Source organism: Oncorhynchus kisutch, linkage group LG6, assembly GCF_002021735.2.
Source record: "Oncorhynchus kisutch isolate 150728-3 linkage group LG6, Okis_V2, whole genome shotgun sequence".
NCBI lineage: Eukaryota > Metazoa > Chordata > Actinopteri > Salmoniformes > Salmonidae > Oncorhynchus > Oncorhynchus kisutch.
The window spans coordinates 54029140-54050758 of NC_034179.2; the positions used below are offsets into that span (position 1 = coordinate 54029140).

The following is a 21619-nucleotide window of genomic DNA, read 5'->3' on the forward strand; positions in this document are numbered from 1 at the left end:
ATGATGACCATGAACGGCAAGCAGCATTTCTCTATGCACCCGGTGCTGCAGGAGCCCAAATACTCTGGCCTGCACGCGAGTTCGGAAGGCATGCGCAGGGTGTGTCTGCCTGCCCCGCAGGTATGTTAGTCATTTATTTGAGGCACAAATGTATAATAAAAAATAGACATTTAAAAGGTTTTAAGTGGATCAGAAGGACTTTATTATCCACTACCGTCCTTGTTCTTTCTCTCTCCCTCACAACCCCTCCCTCTCTCTCATCCACATGTCTATTTAAGCAAAGCTGCTACGTTCATATAAATTTTTATGACCTGTGCTTTGAAGAGGGTTCTCCCTGTTCCTGAAATGTTTTTTAATCTTGAGTTGACAGAATTCCCCACTGACTTCAATATGCGCACTCTTGCTTGCAGCTTCAGGGCAATATATTCGGTTGCTTTGATGAGAGTTCACTGGCACGCGCGGAAGCTCTGGCGGCTGCTGACATTGTCTCTCACGGCAAGAGTCACCCTTTCAAGCCTGACGTGACTTACCATACCATGAGTAGTGTCCCCTGCACCCCCAACTCCTCTACGGTGCCCATCACCCACTCCACTACCCTGACCCCTCACCACCACCACCACCACCTCAACCAGAGCTTGGAGGGGGATCTCCTGGATCACATCTCGTCCAGTCTCTCTGTGAGCGGGATGGGGGCTCCGGATTCCTCTATGATGGCCACTCAAGCCCACCAGCACCACCTCCAGACCATGGGTCACCTTCACCAAGCTATGGGCATTGGTCATCCGCACTCCTTGTCTGTGCACAACGGAATGTCGTGTGTCAACGACGTGGAGTCGGATCCTAGGGAGCTGGAAGCCTTCGCCGAGCGGTTCAAACAACGGAGGATAAAGCTTGGGGTGACCCAGGCGGACGTTGGCTCAGCTCTCGCTAACCTGAAGATACCTGGGGTGGGCTCTCTCAGCCAGAGCACTATCTGCAGGTTCGAGTCCCTCACCCTCTCTCACAATAATATGATTGCGCTAAAACCTGTCCTCCAAGCCTGGCTCGAGGAGGCTGAGGCTGCTTACCGGGAGAAAAACAGCAAGCCAGATCTTTTCAATGGCAACGAACGCAAACGAAAACGCACGTCGATAGCCGCACCTGAGAAACGATCTTTGGAGGCATATTTTGCTATCCAGCCCCGTCCCTCTTCGGAAAAAATAGCTGCAATTGCTGAAAAACTGGACCTTAAAAAGAACGTGGTTCGTGTGTGGTTTTGCAACCAACGGCAAAAACAGAAAAGGATGAAATATTCTGCTGTGCATTAGTTCAAATAATGCCTAAAATACGACATTTTGAAGAGATAACGGGGATCTATCAACATCTCATGCCTGACTGGAATTTACTACTGAGACTCTATAGGATTTATTTAAATTTCAATTATTTCGTTCACTTTTTTTGTCCTGTTGTTTAGTTTGGAATTAAACGTATCGTGCTAAAGGTCTCTTGGAGGAAATGTTCGTTGTTGATTATATGACTGCCTATAACACCTCTTCAATCACATAACTAAACTATAGGGCCTAACAAATAGAGGAAGAACATGACTTCTCTCTCGTGTGATATGTCCTGTTGAATGCTCATAAAACCTGTTAGTTGTTTGGACAATTTAATCAATTACACTAACCATTTTGACGTTTAGGATTCATATTTAAGATGGAATGAATGTGTGTTCACTGCATAGGGGTAACACAACCACCAAAAAAATGCTAATAAATGTGCTCTCTTTGTGAACTAGCTGAACTTTATTTAGCGTTGTGTGTAAACGAGGCAAATACTATTCACATTATTTATGACGCAACACGAGTAGATTTTTTTTAATAGGCTAATTTTTAATAAGGCATGTCGAACCGGCATATTTTGTCATGGACTATTTTGATGTGAAAAATGTAAAACAGTTTGGAGTATCACTGAAATACTATGAGTATTTTTCTTCACTCTTGGATTTCACTTGACAAAATGAGTGACGTTCAAACTTCATTAATAAATCATTGAATATTTTCTCAAATTCCATTGAATCAGCAATTTATTATTTCGATAAAATTTTGCATGATTATTTTGTGTTTTAGTCCAACTGTAGAGAATTAGACATTTGCAGGCTATTACCACTATTACAACAGGCTATTACCAATTTAAAAACATTTAGGTTGAGCTTAAAGTAATTTTGCCATTTGTGTGAGGTTATGATAGTTAAATACAATACTATCTATTTTGTTTCTCGGGTTGGACTAGGGGAGTATTAACTCAGGGTTTGTTCCTGGTCTGAATAAATCCTGCCTCAAGATACAGGCGATACAATCATTGTAAAACCATGAGTTTCACAGAGAACATGACTTGTTTAATTTAGGAATTCCCAATTCTCTGCTGCGATTAAACACGACTCATATAGCACATAAATATGATTGAAAAAAAGTACATATTTCATTGCTGAATGATAAACCAAAGTCAAAAACAATGCAACAATTATATGCACATATCATTTATGTTTTCCTTTCATTGACGCACTGTTACCAGGACATTGGTCCTAATTAGATTGGTTAATAATTAATGCCCTTGTGTCACTGGGTAATATCGTGGGGTTTGAAATTATTAAGTAATGATGATGCAATATTAATTATATATTGGTATAAAACGAAGCTTGGAGCTGTGTGGAGGGCTGACAGTGTATGGGAGCTCGTGACTCGAGGGATAGAGGGGACTCTCACAATGCCAGGTAAGGATTTGAAGATTTCAATGTATCTTTTAAACCAGTACGAAAGTCAAGAGAATTTTCCACGGTTTTTTATCTGTGTGTCGTTCCCCCTGCCCCTTTATATTCTGAGTTTTTGTACTCAAGTTAAATATATTATTATACTAATAACAATACAACAGGAGTTTGAAATAGTATGTGAAACTACTATTATTGTTTGAACTTGTAATAATACCAACTCACTTCATTATATTTGTCTTTATTCTCTTCCTGATGAATAAGTGCAGTTGTATGAGTCATTTAGTATTGGATATTTTTTCTGTAAAAGTGGAACAGCAGGTCGAGACTTTAAATAAAATCATTATTTGATTCAATTTGTGCAAATTCGATGTATATATTCATTTTAAGTAAAAACAAAAATAACATATTGTTAAATATACTGTAAGTTATTCACTATAACCTGAAGTTACAGGCCACGCACGGTATTCTCCCAAGTGTAATAGGCTCTCTTGGATATTTTAACCAGAGGATCAATATTTTGCATTTGAAAATAAAATCTGTGGATTTGTAATGTTCTCTTTGATCTTAAAATGTGATTAATTGCTTAGGCAATGCGTAACTTATTTTAATAAAGGAGAATTTGAAGGAGGGGCAAAAGCAACATAATAGATCGTATACTTGCTCATGAGGATAACCTAATGGACATTTTCTCTCTTGTTCTGTGTCTTGGGAACATGTGATATGTGGCTGCAGCTTATTTATCCTGGTTTTAAATCAGGATAAATAAGCTTCACCAAAAAGTGAAATGCTTATATTGTTCAATCTAACTGTTTTGTTATAATTGTTTTCATGTGTTTCTGTTTTTTTTATTTTTACAAACTTTAAAGAATTTCAGAATATATTTCATCTTCCAATGTCTGAAGATGTACCATATTAATGTTAAAGAAATGACTTGGAGAGGAAGGTTAAATATTTTTTGGGCTAGGAAGCGTGTGTAAATTATTGATCGCTGTAATACCCCTATTGATATCATAAACCTCTTGCTATGAGGTAAGTTGAGCTGAAGGTTAGCAAAGACAGGGAGCATGTGGCGAGTGAGGCCCGTTCTATTATTCATTCCCAGTTGGAAAGTATTGCAATTTCTCATGCAATAATTGAGCTGCACTACCCCCGCATATTTATTTATTAAACATTCCTATGTGCATTTTCACTTGGGTTCAATTGAAAATTTTGCTGCGAAATATAACTTAAATAAGACTCTGAAATCTTAAGAGTATTTTTACAAAGTCAAGGAACAATATTTTTTTATGAAAAATTTAAGGTATTGCATAATTAATAACTTAGATAACTTTAGAACTTCATAAGTTGACTTATAAATATATATTTGGACCACATCAATTGAATCATCAAATATTACATTTTGATGTGGTGGGTGGTGGGCTTGTTATGTCTGCATTTGTGGGTGTGAGTGAGTGAGTGTTTGAGAGAAAGAGAGACGGGGGGGAGAGAGAGAGAGTTAAGGTTGCTTGGGATGTTTTCATGGACTGGTGAGAGACGGTGCTCGACAGAATGGGGATGAGAGCACTGTTTAATTGCGGCAGACTGACTCCCGGACGGTGTTCTGCACTGTACACCCCTCCTCTCCCTCTTAGCCTATCCTGGTTGGTTAAGTCTTCGGCAGTCCCTGTGAGGAGAGCGAGTGGGGTAGGTAGGGGCGATGGCAGAACCAAGACACCGCCATCTCAATTATTCATAAAGTGCCAGTAGCAACAAATGAGAATGTGACTAATTTGGAGGCAGACAGCTACCTCTGTGCATTTTATTAGCCTTCTCCTACTTTTATCACATGCCAAGCCATTCCAGGAATCAGCCCACAGCTCTTCCCAAGCATGTCATCGAGTCATCCAGAGGGATTCTGTTACTAGGAAACACGAGGCTGCCCTTCAAATGTGAACTTCGTGCGTCCTCTATTCCTTCCATGTCCTCCCTCTCTCTACCCCCCACTTTTCTTTGACTTGCCTTTTCCCTCAGCCTGGGTTTTTCATGAACCTTTCTCTCTGGTTAATGCATTTAATTGAGATGTTTCAACAAAGGTGACAAAGGTGTGTATGTATGACCGTGGATACTTGCCATGGCCACTGTATAATTTACCAACATTATCAAAAACAATCCTTCCCACCTTGGCTACCATCATATCCGTGTACATTCATACATATTGTACAGTACTAACCAGTTGCATACAGTACATATGACACCCAGGCGGGGATTGTTTTTGTCACTTTTAGAATCTCTACATGTGAGGAACCTTGTTACATAACTATTTCAAAGGTTCTTCTACTGGGAAATAAATTGTAAAAAATTCCATTCAATCTATATTTGGGTATTTGTTTCATTAGTCCACTGTTGATACAGTCCCAAACTGTTTTGCATGTCAGCAATCAAGTTTTCAAGATATAGAACTTTCAAAACACAGAAAGTGTCACAGTATGATGCATTTTGCAACATATGATATCTTTTTTTTAAGCACACTGAAATATTAACTGGGCTACATGGAACCTCTTCCTCTCTCTTAATACTAAACAATACAGCTAGCTGCCCAGAATTGTCTCTCTCCATAGGCTCTTGAATGGCCTCTACATTATGCATGGTGCATTGGTTATATCAGGCAATTTGTCCCCTGACCTCCCACACAGATACTCTGTTCTTCATTTCAGCACCAGCACAACAGAGACTCACAACAGTCCAGACTACAATCTATGGTTACCCTTGGACCGAACACCTAAATTCTAAAATTTGACAGTATGCAAATGTGTGCTGCTGCATGTGTGCAATTCGCTATCTGTAGTTACCATCACTGTTTGGATACAATTTGTTACTAGGGAAAACACAGTACTGAAGATACACATTTAAATCTGTTCTTATAGCTCACATGAAATGATAAATATGTGCAAAGCCAAGAGCATAAGTATATTTTCTTTCTCTATTTTGTAGTTTTGTTTTACAGTCAAGTGTATGAAACAATGCTTGAATGTCTTCTTTCACTGTGCCACCCAATTTAAACAGTCAGAGGAGAGGGGGCTTCTGAGAGGACATATAGCCTGGGATACCACCTGCTTAATTCACCGCCCCCAATAACAGTATTATACACCGCATGCATAATTTAACAGCGCTCCATTATAAAAGTGCCCTGAGAAATGAGATTAACCCACTCAGAAATAACTCACACTGGCGTGATTTCCTCAGAAAAGCACTTGAAAGAGCTCATGAAAGCAGAAACCAGATGAACACATCTCTTCACAGTCTTTAGAAATCTTATCCAAAAAGTGAACCGAGAGAGGGAGAAAGGTAAGAAGCTTTCAAAATAGCACGGCCATCTTGTCACGCCTCTACTTCTCCAAGTCGATCACATCAGATGGGTTCACTTTGTGACCTGTGGAGTTTGACAGTAAGGTCTTGTGACAACAGGCGCCCATAGAAAGCGTCCAAACCAAAGCACTAGAGTGGGCTGCAGGCACATTATTGTCAGGAGTTCATGCTGTCACTCTCCATGGACCGACTTTTGAAGAGACATGAAAACAGTGCGAGTCCATAGAGGGGCCCCGGGTTATCCTACAGCAGATGCAGTCATTGGTCCCCTGCTCCCCAGGCCTGAAGGCTGCCCTGGGGCTAAACTCCCCAAAGCACAAGATGAAAAACCCTGCCAATGAATCAGGGTGAGGCGTACAAATAGCTAGTATTCCTGAGCTCAATTATGTGGGGCTTTTATATGTGGTTCTACCTGCACAGATCAGAATCGATCTGGGAAGCCTGTGTGATCAAATTGAACCGAAGGGCAGATTCCATAGCCTCTGGGCACCAGCTCATTACTGTTTTATCAGGGATTCCCTGTGGGATTGTGATCCTAACTGTACTATAGAAAGATAGATAGGGAGAGGGAAACCTTCCTTCATATTCAGTTAACACCTTATTTGGATAGTTCATCTGTAGATGTTGTAAAGCTACAACCACATTCAGCTGCGGGCCAATTTTTTCTCGAGCGGATGGTCAGGGGGCCGGAACACAATTACAGATCATTTCTAGACTGCAAATTGACCGCAAGAAGCCCAAACAGATAACATTGGACTAAAACATCATTTTAAACCTTGCTTAAATTTGTATTAGATCACATCTCTATTATGTGTGGGAATACTTTGTAATAGATTTCCAAAATTAAAATGTATTGGAGTGGATTTTCGGGTGTTTTTAGTCTTTTATGTCAAAAAATAAATATATTTTAACATAATCTTTGTTTTCTTGCTCAATTGTTTTTGGGGGGGGCCAAATAAAATCACCTGCGGGTAAATTGGCCGGCAGTTGGGGAACACTGCTCTATAGACTATCAGTAACATTTCAACTATCTACTAACCATAACCTTAACGCTTACCCTTATTCTAAACCTAACCCTAGCAAGCAGTTGCTTGTCAACAGACAGTTTGTTGATAGTGTGACCATCTGTAGAGCATTTACAGATGGACTATCCAAATTAAGTGTGACCTCTGCAGCTAAGCCAAAGAGGTTTCCTTGAGACATACAAATAAGGGCAGGCAAGGATGCTCAACACTCCAGAATATATCAAACTAAATGTATCTCACCCATGTTTACCTTTAACAAATGATGAAATATTAAGCAAAGCTGAATAATTTAGTATCTCCATGAATAGTCATATTCTCTCTGCCTCAATGAGTTCATAGGTCAGTGAGAAGCACCACCAGCAGGCCGCAGTGTTGCACTGTAAAAAGTGGCAGTGACAACAGAGGGAGGAAGCTGTTGGTTTTATTTATACTGAACAAAAATATAAAACACAACATATAACAATTTCAAAGATTTCACTGAGTTCCAGCTCATATGAGGAAATCAGTCAATTTAAATTCATTAGGCCCTAATCTATGGATTTCACATGACTGGAAATACAGATATGCATCTGTTGGTCACAAATACCTTTAAAAAATGTAGGAGCGGAGCAGAAAATCAGTTAGTATCTAGTGTGACCACCATTTACCTCATGCAGCACGACACTTAAGTTGATCAGGCTGTTGATTGTGGTCTGTGGAATGTTGTCCCACTCCTCTTCAATGGCCGTGTGAAGTTGCTGGATATAGGAGGAAACTGGAACACGCTGTCGTACATGACGATCCAGAGCATCCCACACATGCTCAACGGGTGACATGTCTGGTGAGTATGTAGGCCATGGACGAACTGGGACATTTTCAGCTTCCAAGAATTGTGTACAGATCATGCTGAAACATGAGGTGATGGCAGAGGATGAATGGCACGACAATGGGTCTCAGGATCTGTCACTGTATCTCTGTGCTTTCAAAGTGCCATTGATAAAGTGCAATTGTGTTCGTTGTCTGTAGCTTATGCCTGCCCATACCATAACCCCACCGGCACTATTGGGCATGCTGTTCACAACGTTGACATCAGCAATCCGTTCGCACACGCAGTGCACGGTTGAGGCCGGTTGGATGCACTGCCAAATTCTCTAAAACGACGTTGGAGGCAGCTTACGGTAGAGAAATTAACATTAAATTCCCTTGCGGACATTTCTGCCATTTGCATGCTCCCTCAAAACTTGAGACATCTGTGGCATTTTGTTTGTGTGACAAAACAGCACATTTGAGTGGCATTTTATTGTACACAGCACAAGGTGCACCTGTGTAATGAGGTGTAATCAGTTTCTTGATCGTCCATCCACCTGACAGGTGTGGCATATCTTGGCAAAGGAAAAATGCTCACTAACAGGGAAGAAAACAAATCTGTTCACATTTGCGAGAACTTGAGCGTATGGAACATTTCTGGGATATTTTATTTCAGCTCATGAAACCAACACTTTACATGTGGCATTTATATTTTTGTTCAGTGTAGTAATGAGATAACACATGAATGGTTGCATGCCAGTAGTGAAGCTCCTGCTGCCTCTACTGTATGGCCTCCCTTCAGAGCTCACTTTGCATCAATTCAGTGATCATTGTCCAGGGAAGGAAGGGAGTGGCAAAGTGCATTCACTTCAAAAGCTCTTCAGTCCCAGCATTTACAGTATGCCCCACCAGATAGATGTAGAGCATCTCACATCAAATCATGGCTAGCAAACACAAAGTAATGGCGATTTCAAGGGCCATGAGAATACAGTTGAGTAAGATGTTAGTAAGTTTAGCTACTGTTTCACACCAGCCCTGCCATTTCAGTGGAAATTAATGACCAGTCTAACCTGACCATTGACAATTCATGGAAATCCTGGAAAATGTGTAAGTTAAAAACAAGACTTTGAACTTTAGTCATGAAAAACCTTTATTTCAGTACAAATATTGTAATATAAAATGATGCATATTATTAACAGGTGTGCATTAGATTATCAATATGCTACTCAGGTAAAATAAAAAAACATTATATAATTAAAATACTTCCCTTGGTAAAGTCATTTAACGCCACTTTAAACTTAAATAAAACGGTCAACAAACAATAAATAAGCAGATTAGCATTGTGTTGAGATGGTGTAGATCTCATGGTTTGGAGTTGATTTTTTGGCCACATTCTTTTAGGTCGAGGAGAAGTCTCCTCAGCTCCACCTGGTTGTCTTGGCTCTTCACAACGGTGCACTTCTGCTGTAATAAGAGAGCATCATCAAACGTCAACACCAAAGACACTCTCTCACCCAGCGCATGTGCCTTCATTTGGTCACGTCTTAAGAGGGAGAAACCACTGCAGGTCAATGAGCTGCTTTATTAATAGAACACTTTAGTAACTTACAAGTTTGTTGTAAACCCTCAGATGTCGGACAATCTTTCCCTCCTCACCAAACACATCATTTTTCACGGAGGCCAAGATTGTCTCAGCTTCGCAGAAGAACTCCTGTAAAATAACATTTGTTTCGTTCACGAAAGTTTCCACATATTCAAGCGCCATACATAAACATATATATTTTTTACATTTTTTTTTTTACATCAACTAAATATTTTTCAATTATACATATGATCTTATTAACACCAAAATGTCTAAGGGGGCAGAACATTTAGTCACATCACCTTGCACTTTGTGGTGGTCGCAGTCAAATGTGTTACATCTACGAGTAATGTTTCCAGAAGTTCCTGGAGTAAAAGACAACTGTGAGAGGTTTGTTGCACACTTTTAAAATGACAAAACAACAAGACAGAGGAATCCTATAGAATATAAGAACAGCGTGGCTCTTTGCCATTGTCAACAAGCTAACCCAAAGTTTGTTGTAGCTGTTTGATCAGCTCTTACCTCTGACAGAGTGTGTGTGTATTGTCCGGCCAGGCTAATAATTGCCTCTAAATTGGAATCGTGACTTCTATGCTGCCGGTGCGCTGCAGCGTTGGCCGGCAGAGTTCCAGAGTCAAATAGCACCATCGCAACAGAGAGGAGAAGGATCGCCGTCTTCATCTTTGGTTGGGTTGATTTGCCAAAGCTAAGTAGTACTAAAGAAGTCCTTGTACTTCAGAGAAGTTGAGGTGCAGCAGGTAATAATTTAATGCCAAATGTGAGGACTACTCAGTGAACAGATTATTTATACACAGGACCCAGGATATTTTCCCCCCACACATTTTATTGCAGTGTCAGCTGATACAGACTCAAATATACAGTTTGAGACACATTATGAATATCTTGATTGAGATGTGGTTGATTAGCAAGCGTCACCAAGACCAGAGGCGTTTCGCCGAATACCGGATAAAAGTGGTAATCAACGACAGGGCCTCAAGGTCTTATCTACCAATTAACTTCATCCTGCCAAAGAACAGAAATCCCTCCTAAATCAAAGGAAGCGAACAGAAACTACTATGGTCTTCTTTAGGCACAGATCCCAACGCCAACTGGAGTACAGTACTGTAGTGCAGCTTTTTTTTGCTCTCAAGTCAACTAAGGCATTTTATATATATTTTTTTTAAAATAAAAATGTGTAGTGCCATGTGCCTATTATAACAATCATGGCCTTGATAGACTAGTATCAATCAAGTCTTTGGATGGTGTCTGACACTCAGTGCAGGTAGGAGGTGAGGGAGGAGACACTGCACTTGGTGATCTCAGAGCACTGGTCCATGTTCTTCCTGATACGGTAGAAGTGTTCCACGTAGTTGGAGCGCCCCAGGAGCTCCACAAAGTCCTCGTCATGGGTGATGATGAGCAGCTGGAAGTTGCGCTGGCGTGAGCGGCTCTTGATGATTCTGAGCAGAGAAAAGTAGTGTCAAAATATTTGTACAATAGTATTCCTATACTATTAACGTACTTTTCTTCAATGACAACACCCACTGCACGAATCAACACCCACTAAAAGGGGGCCGAGCGCTAGAATGAAACTACTCTGGTCTTTAGGAGGGCCAAGTCATTGAGAGGTGTAGAAGAGTCATTATAGACATACTGCATCTTCCAGCGGGCTGGATATAAGGGCTGGTAGAGCCCCAGACTAGACTGGATTTGAGATGATGAAAAGACCGTACGCTAACTGCAGAGAGGGGGAGGGAATCGATATTAGATACATCAATAGATATTACTTTTGTGGTCAGAGAGCCCAATGTCTGAACCAGTCAGGTTGTCTATGGTAATACCGATGGGCTATACCAGGTCTAGCGTGTGACCACGATTATGTGTGCAAAGTCAATAAGCTGGGTCAAGCCAAGGGAGTCAAACAGGACAAGGAATTCAGTGGCAAAACTGTCATTGCCAGAGTCAACATGTATGTTGAAGTCCCCCAACAGCACTAAGGAGGAGCACAGAGTGGTGATGAGTTCAGTTAGAAACCCTGGGTTAGATTTGAATCAGACAGTTCAGTCAGAAACTCTGGGTTAGGTTTGAATCAGACAGTTCAGTCAGAAACTCTGGGTTAGGTTTGGGACAGCGGTAGATGAGATGATACAAAAATTGCTGGGGTGATACGTTTCCAGATTGCAAAGGACTTGGCCCAGCAAAATTAGATGACAACTAGAATTAATGTGCGTGTCCTATGCTGAACTATACAGCTGAAATCTGGAATTGTGAAAGCTTCCCATAATGTTTCTACATGAAGATACAGTGAGCTCCAAAAGTATTGGGACAGTGACAAATATTTTGTTTTGAAATTATATAATGACTGAGGTTAAAGTGCAGACTGTCAGCTTTAATTAGAGTTTTTTTTCATCCTTATCGGGTAAACCATTTAGAAATGACAGCACTTTTTGTATATAGTCCTGCCATTTTAGGGGACCAAAAGTATTGGGCCACATTTACTTACATGTGTATTAAAGTAGTCAAAAGTTAAGCATTTGGTCCCATATTCATAGCACGCAATGACTACATCATGCTTGGATGCATTTTCTGCTCGTTTTGGTTGTGTTTGAGACTATTTTGTGCCCAATAGAAATTAATGGTAAATAATGTGTCATTTTGGAGTCAACTTTAATTGTAAATAAGAGAATATGTTTCTTAATGCTTCTACATTCAAGTGGATGCTACTACCATGATTACAGACAATCCTGAATGAACAGTGAATAATGAAGAGTGAGAAAGTTGGAGGCATAAATATCACCCCCCCCCCCCCAAAAAAAAAAATGCTAACCTCCCCCTTATTGTAATGGTGAGAGGTCAGCATGTCCTGGGCATATGATATTTGTGAATCTAACTTTCTCATTCATCATTATTCATCACTCTGGACTATCCATAATCATGGTAGCATCCACATTAAAAGTGTTTAGTAACATATTCTATTCTTATTCACAATAAGGCTACCTGGGGCGTTAAGACTAGTAACTGAAAGGTTGCAAGTTCGAATCCCTGAGCTGACAAGGTGAAAATCTGTCGTTACCATTCATTTCTATTGGGTGCAAAATAATCTGAAACACAAACAGCAAATGCATCCAACAAGTTTGTAGAGTCACATTGTGTGCTTGGAATATGGAAGTGAATTTGTCCTAATACCTTCATTCCCTAAAATGGGGGAGAGGACTATGTACAAAAAGTTGCTGTAATTTCTAAACCGTTCACCCGATATGAATGAAAGTACCCTCAAACTAAAGCTGAAAGTACCCTCAAACTAAAGCTGAAAGTACCCTCAAACTAAAGCTGAAAGTACCCTCAAACTAAAGCTGAAAGTACCCTCAAACTAAAGCTGACAGTCCGCACTGTAACCTCAGTCATTATATAATTTCAAATCCAAAGTGCTGGAGTACAGAGCCAAATCAAAAAAAGTGTCACTGTCCCAATACTTTGAGCTCACTGTAGTTGAGCTTTACTTGGAGTGCATAAGTTTGCTCAAAGCAGGGGAAATGTTGCCATTCAGATGTAGCAGGCTATTGGACAAATGGACTCACTCCACAAGGGCGTGTGCGAGGGACTCGATGTTCTCCCTGTCTAGGTTGGTTGTGGGCTCGTCCAGGGCCAGGATGCCACAGTTCAGACAGAAGGTCTCAGCCAGAGCCAGACGGATGATGAGGGAGGCCAGGACCTAAACATACATGCACACTGACACGTCATCAAATTTACCAACACACTGCCACCCCAATATCCATAAGGGGATAATTAATGCCCTCTCTTATAGCTATCTCATGAGCTATAGGAAGTAGGTAAAGCATCCAGCACTGCACCTTCTGGCCGGCACTGCAGCGACCCCTCATGTCCAGCGCCGTGTCTCCCTTCACCATCACCACACGGTAGTTATAGGTCCTCCTCTTCACTCCCGCCCCAGAAGAATTCTCATCCACATCAGAGCGGATCTCCACATACTCGATGTCTGGAGAAGAGCAAGGGAGGAAGAACATTTAGACTAAAAATCGATAATAACATGATGAATTGATACAGTATGGGGTGACAACACAGCCGCAAAGAGTGGTCATTATGCAGCAGGGCTGCCCAACCCTGTTCCCGGAGAGCTACCGCTCTTTAGGGTCTCACTCCTAATCTAGCACACCTGATTATAAAAACAAGTTGGTTGACAAACTGAATCAGGTTAGTTACAATTTCTATTGGGCAGTCCTGTTAAAACAGCATACTGCTACACCCTGCTAAAGTGATACAAGATGGATGGGGGTTGGAGATAATGTTATAACTTCAATAAAAGTATCCAATTTATGAAATATATATTTCACGCAGGCACATTATTTCAGTTGAGCACTTAAACTAAAACCACACTCGCTCAGAGACCTTGTCCTCGGTATGTGCTGCGCCAGAGGTCCCGGATGATTTTGTTGATCTCCTCCATCTTCATACTGTGAAACTTCATTATGGTTCTGTAGAAGAGGACAGTGGGTACAACTGAAAATGGGCAAAACTCTGGATAAGATGACATTGGCATTGATGCCTTTCAACAGGATTAGACATAGGCCTACCAGTAAGTGATAGAAAAACTTCAAATAAAGATTAAGAGAGGGATACAGATTTTAAGACTGGGTGGGTGTAGAGCTGGGCCAATGAACCGTAAAACATAGACACCGACCACTTAAAAAGGACCTTTCACTGACAGTTATTTACGATGAGTAGCCTATACTAGAAACAATTTGAAGTTTGAAATTAAATAAGTCTGCCAATATGGGTGACTGCTAACAGGACATTTAAAGCTACAAATTTCAAAGTGGTAGTAGTAGATTTAAGGGTATCATAAAATAGTAACTGTTGTGGATATTAATGTTAAACGTATCATTCCATTTCTAGTTTGTGACAATTCAGTCAATTTATCAAGATATGGATTATTGTCCGCGTCACCCAGTTCTAGGTGGGTGCAAATAAAAAAAGATTACCAGGCGTTACGGTTTCTCTTGAAATCCCGGCGACATTTGGTATGCCCAGAAATACACTATTATTCTGCTTACTAAATTAAATCTACAGGATGTGACCATATCTGTAAATTTCTTAGAAAGCTGTGATTACCATCACCATGAGAAGCTCATTGGGCTTGGTTTAGGTAACATAATGGGACAAGAGCTCCTTCGTATCAATCTATTACTTTTCATGTTCAATTGGCCAAATAAGAAAATGGCTCACTAAATGTTAGTCAATGACTTCTCCAGTCTCAACGTCAACAGTGAAGAGGCGACTCCGGGATACTGGCCTTCTAGGTAGAGTTGCAAATAAAAAGCCATATCTCAGACTGGCCAATAAAAAGAAAAGACAGACAAAAGAACACAGATACTGACAGAGGAACTCTGCCTAAAAGGCCAGCATCCCAGAGTCGCCTCTTCACTGTTGACGTTGAGACTGGTGTTTTGCGGGTACTATTTAATGAAGCTGCCAGTTGAGGACTTGTGAGTCATCGGTTTCTCAAACTAGACTTGTACTCTTGCTCGGTTGTGCACCGGGGTCTCCCACTCCTCTTTCTATTCTGGTTAGGGACAGTTTGCGCTGCTCTGTGAAGGGAGTAGTAGACAGCATTGTACGAGATCTTCAGTTTCTTGGCAATTTCTCACATGGAATAGGCTTAATTGCTGATGCTCCAGATACTCAACTAGTCTAAATAAGGCCAGTTTTATTGCTTCTAATCAGGACAACAGTTTTCAGCTGTGCTAACATAATTGCAAAAGGGTTTTCTAATGATCAATTAGCCTTTTAAAATGATAAACTTGGATTAGCTAACACAACGTTGCCATTGGAACACAGGAGTGATAGTTGCTGATAATGGGTCTCTGTAGATATTCCATAAAAATATAGTCATTTGTATTTCTGATCAATTTGATGTTATTTTTAATGGACAAAAATTTGATTTCTTTCAAAAACAATGAAATATCAAAGTGACCCCAAACCTTTGAACGGTAGCATATATATATATTTTAAATAGTATCATGGACAAAAGACAATGGCATTCATTCACTTCCAACTAAATGCAAACTCACAGGGTTGACTCACACTGATTTCATGGGCTCTACTGTATGCTCTGCATGGGATACATGATAAGAACCAGAGAGCTGATCCTCCCTACCACCGCTGTGCTGCTGGCTTGCCTGCTGATGGCACTAAGCCAACGAAGATGATATCTCAGTGAGAGAGTTGAGCTGTCACTTCCTCTCAAGACCTGCATTTATGCAGGCTACTCATTCAGTCTACCATCGATAAGGCAATAGAATGTTAATATATGCACTGTACTTGCACTGTGTATTCGGAAAGTATTCAGTTGCCATCCCCTTTTCCAAATGTTACGTTACAAACTTATTCGAAAATGTATTAAATACACACCCCCCTCATCCACACACACACACACACACAATACCCCATAATGACAAAGCAAAAACAGGTTTTTGCAAATTTACTAAAAAACATAAACAGAAATACCTTATTTACATAAGTATTCAGACATTTTTTTTTGAGACTCGAAATTGAGCTCAGGTGCATCCTGTTTCCACTGACCATCCTTGAAATGATTGAACAAGGTAACCAAGAAGCCAATGGTCACTGTGACAGAGCTCCAGAGTTCCTCTGCAGAGATGGGAAAACCTTCCAAAAGGACAACCATCTCTGCAGCACTCTACCAATCAGGCCTTTATGGTAGAGTGGCCAGGAGGAAGCCACTCTTCAGTAAAAAGCACATGATAGCCCGCTTGGAGTTCACCAAAAGGCACCTAAAAGACTCTCAGACAATGAAATACAAGATTCTCTGGTCTGATAAAACCAAGATTGAACTCTTTGGCCTGAATGCAAAGAGTCATGTCTAGAGAAAACCTGGCACCATTCATACGATGAAGCATGGTGGTGGCAGCATCATGCTTTGGGGATGTTTTTCAGTGGCAGGGACTGGGAGACTAGTCAGGATCGAGGGAAAGATGAACGAAGCAAAGTAGAGAGAGATCCTTGATAAAAACCTGCTCCAGAGCACTCAGCACCTCAGACTGGGCCGAAGGTTCACCTCCAATAGGACCCTAAGCACACAGCCAAGACAACACAGTGGTGTCTTCGGGACAAGTCTCTGAATGTTCTTGAGTGACCCAGCCAGAGCTTGGACTTAAACCCGATCGAACATCTCCAGAGACCTGAAAATAGCTGTGCAGCGACTCTCCCTATCCAACCTGACAGAGCTTGAGGGAATCTGCAGAGAATGGTAGAAACTCCCCAAATACAGATTTGCCAAGCTTGTAGCGTCATATCCCCCATAAAACTTGAGCACCAAATGGTGCTTCAACAAAGTACTGAGTAAAGGGTCTGAACACTTGTGTAAATGTGATATCCTTTTTATATAAATTTGCAACAATTCCTAAAAAACTATTTTTGCTATGTCAGTCTGGGGTATTGTGTGTAGATTAATTATGGGGGGAAAAAACACCTAAATCCATTTTAGTACGCTGTAACGTAAGAAAATGTGGATAAAGGGGTCTGAATACTTTCCAAATGCACTGTATTACTGTCATTGTGCAGATATGTATTTGGTATTTTATTAAGATCCCCATTAGCTGTTGCAAAAGCAGCAGCTACTCTTCCTGGGGTCCACACAAAACATAATACAGAACATCATTAGACAAGAACAGCTCAAGGACAAAACTACATACATTTAAAAAAAAGGCACACAGCCTACATATCAATGCATATACGAACTATCTAGGTCAAATAGGGGAGAGGCGTTGCTTTATCTGTTTTCTGAAACCAGGTTTGCTGTTTATTTGATCAATGAGATGGAAGTTCCATGCAATAAGGGCACTAAATAATACTGTACGTTTTCTTGACTTTGTTCTGGATTTGGGGACTATGAAAAGACCCCTGGTGACAAGTCTGGTGGGATAAGTGTGTGTCAGAGCTGTGTGTAAGTTGACTATGCAAACAATGGGATTTTCAACACATTTGTGTTTCTTATAAAAAATAAGTGATTCAGTTAGTCTCTACTCAACTCTCAAGCCAAGAGAGACAGGCATGCATAGTATTTATATCAGCCCTTTGATTACAATTAAGAGCAAAACGTGCCACTCTGTTCTGGGCCAGCTGCAGCTTAACTTAAGTCTTTCCTTGCAGCACTGGACAAAACTAGAGCCTGCACAACTTGCTTTGTGGAGTGTGGTGTCAAAAAAAAGCAGAGCATCTCTTTATTACGGCTAGACCTCTTCCACCTTCGCAACCATTGAATCTATATGTTTTGACATTGACAGTTTACAATCTAAGGTAACGCCAAGTAATTTAGTCTCAACTTGTTCAACAGCCACACCATTCATTACCAGATTCATCTGAGGTCTAGCACTTAAGGAATGATTTATACCAAATACAATGCTCTTAGTTTTAGAGATGTTCAGGACCAGTTTATTACTGGCCACCCATTCCAAAACAGACTGCAACTAAGGGTTTCAGTGACTTGTTGGGGATAGGGGGCAGTATTTTCACTTTGGATGAATTGCGTGCCCATAGTGAACTGCATCCTACTCTGTCCTAGATTGCTAATATATGCATATTATTATTACTATTGGATAGAAAACACTGAAGTTTCTAAAACTGTTTGAATTATGTCTGTGAGTATAACATAACTCATAGGGCAGGCAATCTTCCAAACAGGAAGTGAAATTCTGAATACATGTCTAATTTCAAGTCATCGCCTCTTCACTTCCAAATAAGATATGGATCTGGTAGCACTTCCTACGCCTTCCACTAGATGTCCTCATTCAGTAGAACTTGGAATGGAGCTTCTGGTGTGAACATTCACCGAATGGGAGGGGAAATAGTCACTGTCTTGGCAGAATGCAATTTCCCTGTGGCGCATGTCTGTTGATGTCACCATCGTTCCATTTGGCTGCAGATGAAAATGTATGATCCAGTTGGAACGTTATTGGATATATATGAAAATAACATCCCGAAGATTGATTCTATACTTAGTTTGACCAGTTTATTCGACCTGGAATATATATTTTTGAAGTTTCGTCTGAGTTCTCCTGGACCAGATTCAGCTTTTGGGCACGTGAGCTGAAAGTGCTAGCAATTGCAGCTAATTGGACACTATGGAACAAAACAACGATTTATTGTGGAACTAGGACTCCTTGCACTGCATTCTGATGAAAGATCAAAGGTATGGGAATATTTATGATGTAATTTCATATTTCTGTTGACTCCAACATGGTGGAGAAATATATTTACGTCTGAGCGCTGTCTCAGATTATTGCATGGTAGGCTTTTTTCACAACGTTTAAAAAAAAAATCTGACACAGCGGTTGCATTAAAACCTCTTAAGTCGACCCCCTCCTTTTTCGAAAATTCTGTTAAAAATCGCGCAACATTTCAGCGCCCTGCTACTCATGCCAGGAATATAGTATATGCATATGATTAGTATGTGTGTATAGAAAACACTGTGTGTATTCTAAAACTGCTTAAATCACGGCTTTGACTTGAACAGAGCGTGTGTTTCAGCGAAAAGCGCAAGAAAATCTGGTCACTGAAAAAAGTATCAATCCGCCACTTGCACCTATTGTTGAATGGAAACTAAATTACATAGGGCAGAGATTGCAATTCCTACAGCTTCCACACGATGTCGCCAGTCTCGTCATTTCTGGGGTCTTTATTTCTTGGTCAAACCAACCTGAGAGATCACTTTCCATCCGGTCTCCGACTGGAAGGTATGGAAGAGAGATTTTGGAAGATGATTTGAAATCGTCGAGCTATTGAATACACATCGCCCCGTGATCATTTTGATAGATTATTAACGTTTACTGATAACTAAAGTTGGATTAGAAAAGTATTTCGAAGTGTTTTGTGAAAGTTTATCGACGACTTTAATTTTAAAAAATGACGTAGCGTTTTCAAACTGTTTTTTTCTGAATCACACAGTTTCCATAGATGGCTATTTTAGGTATATATGGACCAATTTAATCGAAAAAAAGACCCAATAGTGATGTTTATGGAGCATATAGGAGTGCCAACAAAGAAGATCGTCAAAGGTAATGAAAGTTTTATATTTTATTTATGCTATTTGGGTAGCGCCGGCTACGCGAAATCTTTTGTTTACGTAGCATTCAGGTATTTCGGGGTGTTGCATGCTCTCTTATAATAGCTTCTCATGCTTTCGCCGAAAAGCATTTTAAAAATCTGACTTGTTGCCTGGATTCACAACGAGTGTAGCTTTAATTCAATACCCTGCATGTGTATTTTAATGAACGTTTGAGTTTTAACGAGTGCTATTAGCATGTAGCGTAGTGCATTTGCATTTCCAGATGTCTAGGTGGGACGTTTTCGTCTCAGGTAGGAGCAAGAGGTTAAGAACCAGTGTATCTTTAATTATATGAAGAACATGTATCTTCAGTCAAAGTTTATGATGAGTATTTCTGTTATCTGGCGTAGCTTTCTATAATTCCTCCGGATATTTTGGAGGCATTTCTGAACATGGCGTCAATGTAAACCGATATTTGTGGATATAAATATGCATATTATTGAACAAAACATAAATGTATTGTGTAACATGTCATATGAGTGTCATCTGATGAAGATCTTCAAAAGGTTAGTGATTAATTTTATCTCTAATCCTGCTTTTGTGACTCTTTCGCTGGGAAAAATGGCTGTGTATCTTTTTTGATTTGGTGGTGGTCTAACATAAATGTTGTATTTTCGCTGTAAAACATTTTAAAAAAATCGGACATGATGGGTAAATGAACAAGATGTTTATCTTTCATTTGCTGTATTTGACTTGTTATTGTGTGAAAGTTAAATATATCTAAAGAATATTTTTTAATTCCACCTTTTCAGCTGAATGGGGGGGGGGGGGGGGTCCCCTCGGGGAACGCCTTGCCATAACAGGTTTTAACTGTGGTTGCTGGTGCGTATTTGGTTGAATCATCAGCATACATGGACACACATGCTTTGTTTAATACCAGTGGCAGGTCATTGGTAAAAATAGAAAAGAGTATAGGGCCTAGAGCGCTGCCCTGCAGTACACCACACTTTACATGTTTGACATTAGAGACGCTTCTATTTAAGAAAACCCTTTGAGTTTTATTAGATAGATTGCCATAGTGTAGATTCAGAGTTGAGGTTGAAAAGCCATAGCACTTAAGTTCTCAACAACAGGTTATGGTCAATAACATCAAAGGCCGCACTGAAATCTAACAGTACAGCTCCCACAATCTTATTAACAATTTCTTTCAACCAGTCAGTCACTTGTGTCAGTGCAGTCAGTACATGTTGAGTGCCCTTGTCTGTAAGCATGCTGAAAATCTGTTAATTTGTTTACAGAGAAATATCATTGTATTTGGTGAAACTATTTTTTCAAACAGCTTGCTAAAGCTGGCAGCAAGCTTATAGGTCTGCTGTTAGAACCAGTAAAGGCCTCTTTACCACCATTGGGTATCGGAATTACTTTGGCTTCCCTCCAGGCCTGAGGACAAAGATTTTGATCTAGGCTAATTACCCCGTTGCACAGAGTGAAAACTTGTAAACTCAAGTATTATCTTGAAGGGCAGAGAAACAGTTTCATGTAATGACTCACTTAATGTCAAAAGATCTTCTGTACATTTTGTGGTAGGATAATTCACCCACATAAGCATGACTAGTGAGTCCTGATTAGTGTCACATATCCTGGCATCAACACCTAAACTATTGAAAACAGGAGCATTACGCACAGCAGTTGACCTTTCTTTTCCTTTATTGGATTTTAAGAGTGGTTACCAAGTGTTGGACACACCTACTCATTCCAGGGTTTTTCTCTCTCTCTCTCTCTATATATATATATCTATATATATATATCTATATATATCTATATATATCTATATATATATATATATATAGAGGGCTATATATATATATAGAAAAACCCCAGAATGAGTAGTCCATTACTATATATATATATATATTTTTAAACTATTTTCTACATTGTACACATATGGAATCATGTAGTAACCTAAAAAAGTGTTAAACAAATCAAATTATATTTTATATTTGTGATTGATTTGTGATACAGTTTTGCACACTCTTGGCATTCTCTAAACC

General features: G+C 40.1%; 3 protein-coding genes across 5 annotated transcripts in view; 1 reads left to right on the forward strand and 2 right to left on the reverse strand.

The window, feature by feature from the left end:
• On the forward strand, positions 1-1910 carry LOC109892174 (POU class 4 homeobox 3). The gene is made up of 2 exons (XM_020484613.2): positions 1-120; positions 411-1910. The coding sequence occupies exons 1-2, from the start codon at positions 1-3 to the stop codon at positions 1305-1307; spliced, it is 1017 nt and encodes a 338-aa protein (XP_020340202.1). The 3' UTR covers positions 1308-1910.
• Positions 1911-9034: 7124 nt separating this feature from the next.
• LOC109892987 (uncharacterized) lies at positions 9035-10264 on the reverse strand. The gene is made up of 4 exons (XM_020485937.1): positions 10007-10264; positions 9787-9849; positions 9512-9613; positions 9035-9366 (listed from the first exon to the last, which is right to left on the reverse strand). Exons 1-4 carry the CDS (start codon positions 10163-10165, stop codon positions 9265-9267), a joined length of 426 nt encoding a protein of 141 aa, XP_020341526.1. The 5' UTR covers positions 10166-10264; the 3' UTR covers positions 9035-9264.
• A 44-nt stretch (positions 10265-10308) lies between these two features.
• The window catches only part of LOC109892985 (RAD50 homolog, double strand break repair protein), a 48876-nt gene continuing 37565 nt past the window's right edge, over positions 10309-21619 (reverse strand). For all 3 annotated transcript variants that reach the window (XM_020485936.2, XM_020485934.2, XM_031826939.1), the window contains 4 exons: positions 13892-13977; positions 13336-13481; positions 13063-13196; positions 10309-10944 (listed from right to left, as the gene is read on the reverse strand). In XM_020485936.2, the coding sequence (XP_020341525.1) occupies positions 10758-10944; positions 13063-13196; positions 13336-13481; positions 13892-13977 (553 nt within the window). In that variant the 3' untranslated portion in view covers positions 10309-10757. The remainder of the gene's footprint in view (positions 10945-13062; positions 13197-13335; positions 13482-13891; positions 13978-21619) is intronic.